This window comes from Poromitra crassiceps, assembly GCF_964638095.1.
Source record: "Poromitra crassiceps genome assembly, chromosome: 19".
NCBI lineage: Eukaryota > Metazoa > Chordata > Actinopteri > Beryciformes > Melamphaidae > Poromitra > Poromitra crassiceps.
Window position 1 is genome coordinate 23634318 of NC_139646.1, and position 12500 is coordinate 23646817.

At 46.0% G+C, this 12500-nt stretch overlaps 1 protein-coding gene across 1 annotated transcript in view; it reads right to left on the minus strand.

The window, feature by feature from the left end:
• The window catches only part of evi5l (ecotropic viral integration site 5 like), a gene marked incomplete at both ends in the record, with an annotated part of 30613 nt that extends 18267 nt beyond the window's left edge, over nucleotides 1-12346 (minus strand). Inside the window, 7 exons of the mRNA XM_083655959.1 lie at nucleotides 380-469; nucleotides 1649-1792; nucleotides 2110-2235; nucleotides 3529-3603; nucleotides 4191-4415; nucleotides 8253-8442; nucleotides 12108-12346. Of these exons, the coding sequence (XP_083512085.1) occupies nucleotides 380-469; nucleotides 1649-1792; nucleotides 2110-2235; nucleotides 3529-3603; nucleotides 4191-4415; nucleotides 8253-8442; nucleotides 12108-12346 (1089 nt within the window). The remainder of the gene's footprint in view (nucleotides 1-379; nucleotides 470-1648; nucleotides 1793-2109; nucleotides 2236-3528; nucleotides 3604-4190; nucleotides 4416-8252; nucleotides 8443-12107) is intronic.
• Between the last annotated feature and the right edge of the window lie 154 nt (nucleotides 12347-12500).

Here is a 12500-nt window from a genome sequence, read left to right on the forward strand (position 1 = left end):
AACCGTGATCTGACAGAAAAAGTGTCATTTAGAGAGCGCATGCACTCCCGTCCAGCATGCCCCACGCTGGCCGCAGGCTCTCGTTATAGCCTGTTTGAGGAGACTACTCGGAGCTCAAAATCTTCCGTGGGCATCCGAATGAAGCCAAACTATTTCGGTGAGTAAAACATCATATTTTAACCTGGAAATGAGGACCGTGGTGTAAAAAACCGAAATTCTCCTTTAAGGCAGAATTGAGAATGAATGTTATTCCATCATCATCAGCTGTGCCGCAGTTTGTATTGACATTGTCAGTTGATGGTGTGATGCTTGAATCTGCACAATAAACCCAATTCTGTAGTACAACAGCCACACCCCACAACCCTGTGTCCATAGTTACCTGTGACATGCCCTCCATGTCCAGCTGAATGAGGTCAGTCTGGTTGTACTGTAGGATGGCCATGCCCACACGGAAGATAATCTCTAGGCCCTAGGGATATGGTGGACATTTAATAATACACACTTAAAGTGATAATATGGAAGAATTCAGTTTTGTTGTCTTGGGTGACACCTATTGGCGATCAATGGTAATTGCAGGTGCGATCCAAACTGTTATGTGACATTGGTCAGCCATAGTAACCACCCGTAATGCTAGCAGCAGAGACCGGAAAAGAGTAGCTTGTTATCCTACTTCACACAAGAGTTGTCAGGGACCTACAGTAACCTACAGAGTGAGTCTATTGTGTTAGCTCCGCCCACCCTGTGAACCTACAGTAACCTACAGAGTGAGTCTGTTGTGTTAGCTCCACCCACCCTGTGAACCTACAGTAACCTACAGAGTGGGTCTGTTGTGTTAGCTCCGCCCACCCTGTGAACCTACAGTAACCTACAGAGTGAGTCTATTGTGTTAGCTCCGCCCACCCTGTGAACCTACAGTAACCTACAGAGTGAGTCTATTGTGTTAGCTCCGCCCACCCTGTGAACCTACAGTAACCTACAGAGTGGGTCTATTGTGTTAGCTCCGCCCACCCTGTGAACCTACAGTAACCTACAGAGTGAGTCTGTTGTGTTAGCTCCGCCCACCCTGTGAACCTACAGTAACCTACAGAGTGAGTCTAATGTGTTAGCTCCGCCCACCATGTGAACCTACACTAACCTACAGAGTGAGTCTGTTGTGTTAGCTCCGCCCACCCTGTGAACATACAGTAACCTACAGAGTGAGTCTATTGTGTTAGCTCCGCCCACTGTGTCACCACAGACACCAAGTTCATAAATGCTGCAATACTGAAAATGCAAAGGCGTCCATCAATGGGCCATAGGCTCAATCACCATTGTGTTAACTCACTATCAGATAGAGACTCAATAGACATTTATTTAGATGAAAATCTTCCGTACTATCACTTTAGCTAATTGAATATACACATTAAAAACACACATCACAATACATTTAAAAATGCCTAAAGCACATGTATGCTAAATGTTTAACCATTTAATTTCCATGTCTACACTGAATATGAGCTTTGGACAACATTAAGAATATAAGCAAAGTCATTTACAACTAACATGAACTTGTATGTAATGTAAAATAGTACTTTCATTTGTGGCACACACTCACACACCTACAGTAACTTCTCTCATAGAAGAGCGTGACACACAGCATGTGTCCTACCTCATACATGAAAATATCGAAGATGCGCGTGGCGACGGGCATAGGGAGGAAGGTGAGGAAGAGGGTGAGGAACCAGGAGGAGGCGTACATGGAGGTGTGGAAACTCTGGGAGCGGAAATGGACGTTCAGCTCTGGAAGCTGCTCCTGGGGAGAGAAAGAGAGAGAGAGAGAGAGAGAGAGAGAGAGAGAGAGAAGAGAGAGAGAGAGAGAAGAGAGAGAAGAGAGAGAGAGAGAGAGAGAGAGAGAGAGAGTTCAATTGAGGTTACCAAAAGCTTGACAGTTTCAATACTCAAAGCAGTGAAATTGAGAAAGCACAAAACTATAAAAGGGACTAAAGATGTAGGCCTACCTCAGGGATACTGAATGATTTGCTGCCCCCTTGTGGCTAACATTTGCATTGTATGTTTGTTTATATACTGTACACTTGCCATCTCCTGCTTGTATCCCCCCTCCCCATTTACCTGTAGTAGATACTCAAACTGGTAGATACAGAGGCCCAGCTCGGCCATGGTGGGCTTGAACAGCTCCCTCAGACGGTACTCCTGCATCAGACGCACAAACACACAGAACGCCTCCTCCTCAGGCATCTGGAGGAGAGGGAGGGAGACAGACAGACAGAAATGAAGATCAGATGCCATTTCCTGCTCGACTGCTTAAACAATGCACTCGTTACATGGTCAGACTCTATTATTGAGTTGTTTAATTGAGGGACAATGCGCATTAATAAACATTACTATAAATGCACCAGTGTTAGCCAGATGGCTAATTTGCAACTGCTGTGCCTTGGAGGAAACCCACACGAACATGGGGGGGGACATGTAAACTCCACACAGAAAGGACCGCGGACGGACCGCGGACGAACCCAGGACCTTCTTGCTGTGAGGCAACAGCGCGAACCACTGAGCTTGTTTCCTGTCCATCTCTCCTGAAACATTTGTCCTCTCCCTCCCTCCCTCCCTCCCTCCCTCCCTCCCTCCCTCCCTCCCTCCCTCCAGAGAGAGAGAGAGAGAGAGAGATTTCACAAATAACTAAAAATGCCTTAATTGCCTTGCAATTTTTCAAAAACCTGCCACACAATTTGTTTTGGTGGCAATAATGAGAGAAATCCAGGTTGGACTGAATCCAGCTCTCCATGGTGCTGAGGCTGAGAGGATACATCTCTCCATGGTGCTGAGGCTGAGAGGATACAGCTCTCCATGGTGCTGAGGCTGAGAGGATACAGCTCTCCATGGTAAGATGCTGAGAGGATACATCTCTCCATGGTAAGATGCTGAGGCTGAGAGGATACATCTCTCCATGGTAAGATGCTGAGAGGATACATCTCTCCATGGTAAGATGCTGAGAGGATACAGCTCTCCATGGTAAGATGCTGAGAGGATACAGCTCTCCATGGTAAGATGCTGAGAGGATACAGCTCTCCATGGTGCTGAGGCTGAGAGGATACAGCTATCCATGGTAAGATGCTGAGAGGATACAGCTCTCCATGGTAAGATGCTGAGGCTGAGAGGATACATCTCTCCATGGTAAGATGCTGAGGCTGAGAGGATACAGCTCTCCATGGTAAGATGCTGAGGCTGAGAGGATACATCTCTCCATGGTAAGCTGCTGAGGCTGAGAGGATACAGCTCTCCATGGTAAGATGCTGAGGCTGAGAGGATACATCTCTCCATGGTAAGATGCTGAGGCTGAGAGGATACATCTCTCCATGGTAAGATGCTGAGAGGATACAGCTCTCCATGGTGAGATGCTGAGAGGATACAGCTCTCCATGGTGAGATGCTGAGAGGATACAGCTCTCCATGGTGAGATGCTGAGAGGATACATCTCTCCATGGTGAGATATCCTCATTAGCATCATCTTCCTCAACTAATTGACCATTACCTGCATAAGCAGCAGGCCCACGATGAATGCGCTGCCTTGGCAGTAGCCCACCTCTCGGTCCACCAGAGAGTACGCCTGGAAAACACACACACACACACACACACACACACACACACACACACACACGCGCGCGCACGCACGCACACACACACACACACACACACACACACACACACACACATACACACAGTTTGTAAAGCTCTGCATTTACAGAGAGCTGAACAAGGTGACATTTGTAACCCTAGCCGTGTTTCTACACTGCGAGTAACATGATCAACAAAGCAACTGGAAGTCCATTTGTTTCCTATAGCGCTGAGCGACCACAGAAACTGTCAACAAGCTTGTCAGTTGAGAAAACTTTTCACGGTCATCGGACCCAGATTTCTGCACTTCCTTGTTTTTTCCTACTGATGTGATTTTGTTTCATGAGCAATGCTTTCCAAAATGCAAAATGTGTGAGAAGTTGATTCCAGCTATGCAAAGCTTCCTAGTTCACTAGAACCTTTATTTGAAAAGATTACAGGAAGAAAACGACTCAAAAGCAATGCTTGGAGAGCGGTTGCACCCATCGTTTGCCAATGTTGACCAAATACTGTATTTCAATGTGGAGAAAAAAACGCAAATAAAAATCTGAACATCTGAACTTTCTACAAACGTCTCACCTTCATGACGTTGAAGAGCACCTCCTGGCCCAGGCTGTCCTGGCCTTTGAAGAAGTCGTGCTCGGGGTAGGTGCGGGCGATGTCGCGGCGGATCAGCTTCTCGCAGGGCGACGACATCTTGAGCAGCTCAGAGTACTGGTTCTTCACCGGCATGTCGGTGGCGTTGCCCAGCAGCTGCCACACGATGGCCCGGAAGTGGTGCGGGATGCCCTTCCTGATCAGCTCCTGCCAGCGGTCCAATCAGAGATCATGTGAACAAGTGTGACCATGTGACACTCACACGGCCGTTGTGTTGAACGTACACGGCAATTGTAGGACATTTTATTATATTTGTTTTCAAATTTGACCATAGTGTATATAGACACGTTTCTTATCGATTACATAGAATATTTCCATTACTGGTAAGATAATACTCATACACACATACATTTAGCCACATCAGTATTGAGTGTTGTCACGTTATATCCATTTGTATTGTTATTTCGCATGAGAATGTGCTGAATGTTCATAATTCCAAAGTCCAAAGTTTTACCCATTTGGGTGTGATGCATGTTTTTCCATTGTGTAAGTTAATGTATACTCAAACAAAACAGAGAAAACAATCTTTTATGCCAAAAACGCCCCTAAAGAAGCTGCCTCAAATGTATCTTTTACCAAATATTTCAAAATGTAAAAATTAAGAACATGCTTAATTTTTCATTTCACTTCATATTATTAAGTTACATTGGACCATTTGTCCATATGCTGTAGCATGAATTGAGTAGGCTATTTGAACATTAAATAGCTTCTAAAAGTCACCAGAAAAAACAACAACAACATGACAACCACCCGAGAACTTCTTCTATAGAGACACTGTGGAGCACGTCATCATTCAGAAACCACGCCCAAGACGGGGGAAAACACAAACCCCCCCTCCAATCCTGGCGTTCTCCTATGTCACGTGCATGGTTGACCTATGCAGTGTCTCTATAGAGACTCTATAGAGACACTGCATGTAATAGGCCACGCCCATCACGGGGGAAGAGCTCCGTTCATTTCCACACACAAGCGTCATTTTCCTTGAATTAAACATAGCTAAAAGCTGTTGTGTGGTGGGGCTGCGCAGACAACAAATGTAAAAAAATCGCCAGTTAAAGTTTTTTTGTACTCCTGAGCAAAACACGGAAGCCATTGAGAATTGGCGAGAAGAAAAATGTGGATCTACTGTAGCTGTCAAGAAGTAAGTTGGAGTGTTCATCTTCCGTATATACGATCTTTTGGTGCAACACGCAACCATGCACGTGACATAGGAGAACGGCAGGATTGGACAGGAGTTTGTGTTTTCCCCCGTCTTGGGCGTGGTTTGTGAATGATGACGCGTTACGCAGTGTCTCTATGGTCTCTTCTAACCAAAGAAATCTGTTGTCAGCTTTGACCCAAACATGTTAGTGAAAGTCATAATGGAAGTACTATTCTAAACTGGTCCCCTGACTGAGAGAGCGAGAGAATACGAGTGTGTGTGAGAGAGAGAGAGCGAGCGAGAGAGATTAAAGATTGATGTCTACTGATGTCTACTCTGTTTCTTTACAGAGTGAGGGATGCCCTTCTAAGAATATGTAGGAGAGCGGAGGAGGAGAGAGCGCTCAGTCACAGAATGATGAATGAGTTTTGATGGAGAAAATATTGAATATCATCAGCCAATCGAAACCACTCAGTGCTGTGATTCATCGCTCGTTACCGATTCACTTAACAAATCATGTCTTCTCTCACAAGAACTGTTTCTGAATCCAAACTCCTCGTCTTTCTCCCCCGGCGCCCAATGTCATTTTGCTCGCGTTGCCCTCGCTGCCATTGTTTTGTTTTTTTGCTGTCCCTTTCTCTCATCCATCTTGTCTTCCCCTGGGTTTTCTCTCTTTGTCCTTTCTCCTCTCCAGAGTCCTCTCTCTTATCCACACACACATCTACTTCCTCTCCCCTGTCTCCACACACACATCTACTTCCTCTCCCCTGTCTCCACACACACATCTACTTCCTCTCTCCTGTCTCCACACACACATCTACTTCCTCTCCCCTGTCTCCCCACACACATCTACTTCCTCTCCCCTGTCTCCACACACATCTACTTCCTCTCCCCTGTCTCCCCACACACATCTACTTCCTCTCCCCTGTCTCCCCACACATCTACTTCCTCTCCCCTGTCTCCACACACACATCTACTTCCTCTCTCCTGTCTCCCCACACACATCTACTTCCTCTCCCCTGTCTCCACACACATCTACTTCCTCTCCCCTGTCTCCACACACACATCTACTTCCTCTCTCCTGTCTCCCCACACACATCTACTTCCTCTCCCCTGTCTCCGCACATAGATCTACTTCCTCAGTGGAGAGGCGACTTTTCAGCCATTTCAGATAACCTTGACTTTGGGATAACCGTGCGTTTGTGAAATCGCACAATGATCTGGGAATGGGTTTTTACGTCCCTAGGGTTATGAACGTAAAGTCATTTCACGTGGAAAAAAATGGAGCTGTGACATTCTCAGGTGACAGAATGTCTTCTCTTTCTTTGTCTTTGGCTTGGCGTTGCAGAGATCATGCAGTCTGTCTGCCCAGACTCTGTTCCACCTTTGGGGACAGTCAGCAAGACTAAATCCTGGGAGCTTAGACGATAGCAAGCTGCACATTTCTGACTATTAATTACAGGCACACAAGTAAGAAGCCAGCTTTCCCAGAACCTCCTTATAAATAAGGTTAGAGCAGCCACTTAACCCCCCCCCCCCCCCCCCCCACCACCCACCCAGCATGCAGGTTACAACCATGACTCAGGGATTTGTTGTGTTCTTCAAAATGATGACTATACTTCCCATAAATGGTGTTGTGTCACAAAGAGCATGTGTCACTGTTGTAGTCGAGTGTGAGTCCGACTTCAGGCAGAATCCGGGACACATTTTCAGGACTTGTTGTGACTCGACTTGGTCTTGAGCGCTGATGACTCCAACTTGGACTCGAGCATTCATGCATTCGGACTCGGAAGTTGGAGACGCGGACTTGGGATTTATTTTGATGAAGATTTATTTTTTTGTAATAGGTCATAATAATTTGGCATAAGATATTGATAGCTATATTAATAACGTGACGTTATTCAATTTCACGCGAGGGCAGGCACCCGTGTTCCATCTATATGTGGATTCACACTAATGTTCAGGGGCCAGTTGCACCAACTGGTCTTACGACTGGTCTTAAGCTAAGTTGGTCGTAACTTTACGACCTAACAGCTACGGCGGTTGCACCAACAGGGCGTAAGCCTTTTTCTCACTAAGACAGGTCGTAGATATTACGCCTAGTCCAGAGCAGGCGTAAGGTGCAGTATAGACGGTTTTCACTTTGTGTTGCGCAATAGCTACAACCCCTCAGCACTCTGGCTGTATTCAGACCCGAGTTATAAACTGGAAACCGGAGTACGTTATAAAAACGTTATAAATATAGTCACGACGTTAACAACTAACCAATGCTGGGGGTCCGTATGGAAAGTGGAAATCGAAATGGTTAAAAGTTCAATCAATTTGGTCATTCAGTGGCGTTTTACTGCCATTTAAAGTAACGACAAGTAACAGTTAGCCGCTAACATTAGCCACACTACAGCCGATCGCCCATCAGCGCAGCGTCATTTGACGTCAGCACACTCTTCTAAACAGGTCACGTGCCGCATTCCAGTGGGCATTTCCATGCTTTCACATGGACGCGCATTGCTACGACCGGCAGAGTTAAGACCAGACGTAAGCCCTGTTGGTGCAACAGGCGTAAGTCCATGGTCTTAACTAAGACCGACGTAGGAGTTACGACCAGGCATAGTTAAGACCAGTTGGTGCAACTGGCCCCAGTAGACTAACTCTGGACTCCGACTCCGACTTAGGTAATGGGTACTTGGACTCGAACACTCGGGACTCGAGACTCGACTTGGACTCGAGATATAGTGACGTGACTGCAACACTGCTCCGAATGAATGTGGTAATAATTGATATCGATGTTACAATGCTAAGACGTAGCATCTTAGTTCCCTCCGTCTCCCGTGCCCATTGCCCACCTTCAGCAGCTTGTCCTTCTTGCGTCTCCACTCCTCCCACTCGTTGACGATGCGGCCCCAGAGGATCCAGGTGTCCTCCTCCAGGTGGGACAGGTTGGAGGAGGCCGAGGAGCTGGACACCAGCGAGGAGCCGCTGTTGCGCCGCGAGCCGCTCATGGAGCGCATGGACTTGGAGTCGGCCTCCAGCAACCTGCGTGAGGAGACTTTAGAGCTTTAGAGCAGGTTGTGCCACAACATGAGACGCTTTAGAGCAGGTTGTGCCACAACATGCTCAGGTGTGCCACAACATGAGACGCTTTAGAGCAGGTTGTGCCACAACATAACGCCGTAGGCCCGTAGAGCAGTGTGGTTCTCAAACTCTTTCACGTCAAGCACCCCTCAACTGACGCAAATTAGACCACAGACCCCCATTTGATCAAGATTTTGTCCCAGGCTCCCCTATCTCATATGATTTCTGCTTTTAGATGTTTTATTACAGAAAGTGTATGAAACCCATGACCAATAGTCCTACATTCTGTCATTGTGTTACTTATGGATGGAATTATAGTGAAAATAAATTATTCCCCTTTTTGCTGGAGACCACAAACATCTCAAGGATCCCCACCTCCTCCCTTTCCCTGCTCTCCCCTCCTCCACATTCCACCCCCCTTTTCTCTCTGTCTCTATCTATCAAGATTGTTCAATCTTGTTGTTGTTGTTATTATTACTACTGTAATTGTTACTGTTTTGTCAGCTACATTAAATGTAATGTGTAATGTGTGTAGCTACATTTTAGCTAGACACATTCTCTGTGAAGTCCTCTGAGACATGCTTGTGAATTAGGGCTATACAAATAAACTTGACTTGAAACTTGACTTGACCCCTGGGGGTCCCCGGACCCCACTTTGAGAACCACTGCCATAGAGGGCTGAGAGCATGATCCTGCATTATGATGGCATCAGTCGCCTGGTTTAGAAGGAGAGGAGCTACAAACAAAACATGATTCTTTATGAAACAAGGAGGGCCTACACATAGCAGGGTGAACAGAGTTTCTTTATGGCATTTCTGCTTTCTTACACAATGGAGAGTAGCAGGGAAGCGATGATATACATTGAAAAGTCTCAAGCTAGATTTGAACTCATCCTATAGAGAGCCAAAGTGAAAGGTCACTTCCTGCTTCAGCACTGTACCAGAGATTTTCATCCGCCATTTATTTTCCCATAGACATTTCGTAAAATGCTTATAAAAATAGTTTTACTTGGTCAAACCAAACGGTTCAGATATATTTAGAAACAGGAGAGACCACTTAACATTTCACTCTGACCAAAATTTGCAGATTTAAAGAAAAACAAAATTATCTTGTTTTTTTAAGTTGTGGTCTGAGTGAAATGTTCTATGGTCTCTCCCGATTCTAAATATAGCTGAACCGTTTGGTTTGAACAAGTAAAACAATTTTTATAAGCATTTTATGAAATGTCTATGGGAAAATAAATGGTGGATGAAAATCTCTGGTACAGTGCTGAAGCAGGAAGTAGGCAGTCACTTTGCCTCTCTATTGGTGGTACGTACAACTTGTACCTGAGCAGGTCAGGCCTGCATGAAGCCCCAGAGCTGGAGGTCACACATCGCCTGGCACCAAAGATCAGCCAATAGCAGACTACAGTAGCATTTTTTTTCACCTACGCAACATCGCTAAGATCCGCCCCCTTTTAACTTCACCAGACGCAGAAATTTTAATTCATGCCTTTGTCACATCACGACTCGATTACTGTAATGTACTGTTTTCTGGCCTGCCAACTCAGGCCATTAAAAATCTACAGCTCGTACAAAACGCGGCAGCCAGACTACTTGCAAAAACTCGGAAGTTTGATCATGTAACTCCGGTTTTTATCGCCCTCCACTGGCTCCCAATCCAGGCCAGAGCAGATTCTAAAGTGCTTTTATTAGCATATAAATCTTTGCATGGGCTCGCACCTCTTTATTTATCGGAACTACTCATCCCCTATATTCCCACCCGCACCCTCTGCTCACAGGTAGGTAACTACCTCACTGTCCCGAGAATTAATAAAAAAAAACAGTAGGTAGTAGAGCATTTTCCTACCGTGCTCCCCATCTCTGGAACCAACTTCCCCAATCAGTTAGGGATGCGGGCTCCATTGATGTTTTTAAGACCAGATTAAAAACCCTTTCTGCTGTGTGATGCCTTGATTGTAAAGTGTTTTGAGACCATGTCTCATGGTGATTTTACACTTTAAATAAAGTTGAATTGAATTGAATTTAAATAAAGTTGAATTAGCATGCTTTTTACCAATAGATGTCAGGCTTTACACACATTTGGTTTTTAGGTTGATTTACTCTCTAAACTATAAAGGAATCAAGTTGACCTCTGCAGCTGCTTACAAACTATGAGTTTTAATATGTCCTTACATGACATACACTTCATTTGTAATAATTGATATAAATCGACAAATCAATCCTAAAATGTAAATGTATATCTGCGTAGAAATATGTCCCTACACTGGTGACTGAGCCTGCAGTACTCCACTGATGGAGAGACACTGGAGCTACTGTGTGGACAGACTGTTATCAGCACCGTGGGCCTTACACAAGCAACACTAAAGTGGAGATTATTTTACAACCGAGTTTACATCCAGCACACACACACACACACACACACACACACACACACACACACACAGCAGAATATAACTTTTTCATTTTTCTGCCCCATAATATGTTTAGTCACGTTTCTTTTCTTTTTTTGTATTGCGATATATTGAATTGGGATATAAGGTCCTATCCCTACTAGACAGTGATTCCTGAGATGTTCAGAAGCTCCGATGGAAGCTACATGAAAAGCTCTGGCACCCAGACACGTCTCTCCTCTAACGCTGTGTGCTTCTGGGTTTTGTTGTTTCCTCTCCAGGTAATTCTAAAGGGGGAGGTAAAGTCAGTGGTTGCCATGCACCCCACTAAGGTTGGCATTTTGGACAGAAAGTGTCCTCTGCATGGGCTCAGATCTGCACACTTTAACATGATCAAATGGGACATTAAGCTGTGAAGTCTCAGCATGATACAGCTTGATGTGACTTTGCTTTCTGAATCGGCTCCTCTACATTTGATTTATCAACTGCCACCATGAATTTAAAATAATCTCTTATATAGACTAAATCACCGTGACATCGCCTTAACAACAAAAGTCACTTCTGGGTAGACACCTGCCGATTGATTTGAATTGTGGAGATATCACAAACTTATTTGTTTATTTCTGTTGTCATTTTCAGCTGTATTTGTAACGTTAAAGATATATACCCTAGTTAAACACGGTGGGCCGACCTATCTGACGTTTGGTTGTGCTTATTTTATGTACTTTGTTGATAAAGCAAATCTACTAAATGTGACATATCTCACCGCTGGTCGCACGAGCTGCTAGTTATGGGTGACCTCAAGCTGTGATTGTTTTTATTCTGTGGCCCAACGGGTAAATTAGGTCTCTAAACTAACATTAGTGAAAGTGTAGCTGCAGCTAAAGCTGAGCCTGGACTGAATCTTTAACTTCACGTAGCTATCGGTCTTCTTTGGCAGCCTTGTTACCAGCGTGTGGCGTCGCTGACTGTGACTGTTTTCACCTTCTGAGACAACTACTGTCACAGGAACGACCACAGAAACGGGTTTGATTACTGTGCCAGGTGTTCATATGTCTGCGGACAGACGTTGACAGCGCGATAGCGTCAAAACCGTGCACGACGCAGTCTTGAAACTTCCCAGGCGTGTACCGGTAGTTGACATAGAAATGAAGGCCGAATCAAATTCAGTTAGAAAATGGGTGTGTCATTGTTTTGCGTGGACTAAAAGCAGAGGATTGCTGCTCCTCACCTGTTCTGCTCCTCCAGCTTGGCCAGCAGCTCCAGCTCATCAGGACTCAGGTTCTCCGAGTCGGCCGGGGAGGCCGCCGGCGCCGACAGCACATCGTGGCAGGACGAGTCCGGGCTGAGCAGCGGGCTGCCCGTGGAGGGGGGGTCCGGGTCCAGGCCGGAGGGGGAGCAGGGGCAGTCCAGCTGAGGGGGGGCCCCACCTGAGCCCTCTCTCTCTGGGCTGCCACTGGGCATGGGCATGGCGGCGGAGAGGGGGGGGGGGTAGGTGAAGCGGTGTGGGCGCGTGGTCTTCGTCACCTCACCGTTGGGCTCCCTCCGCAGTGAGGCTGGCTGCCGCCCGATTGGCCGCCTGGCTGGCCTTGGAGCCAATAGGATCAGAGGTCTTCAAACCTGT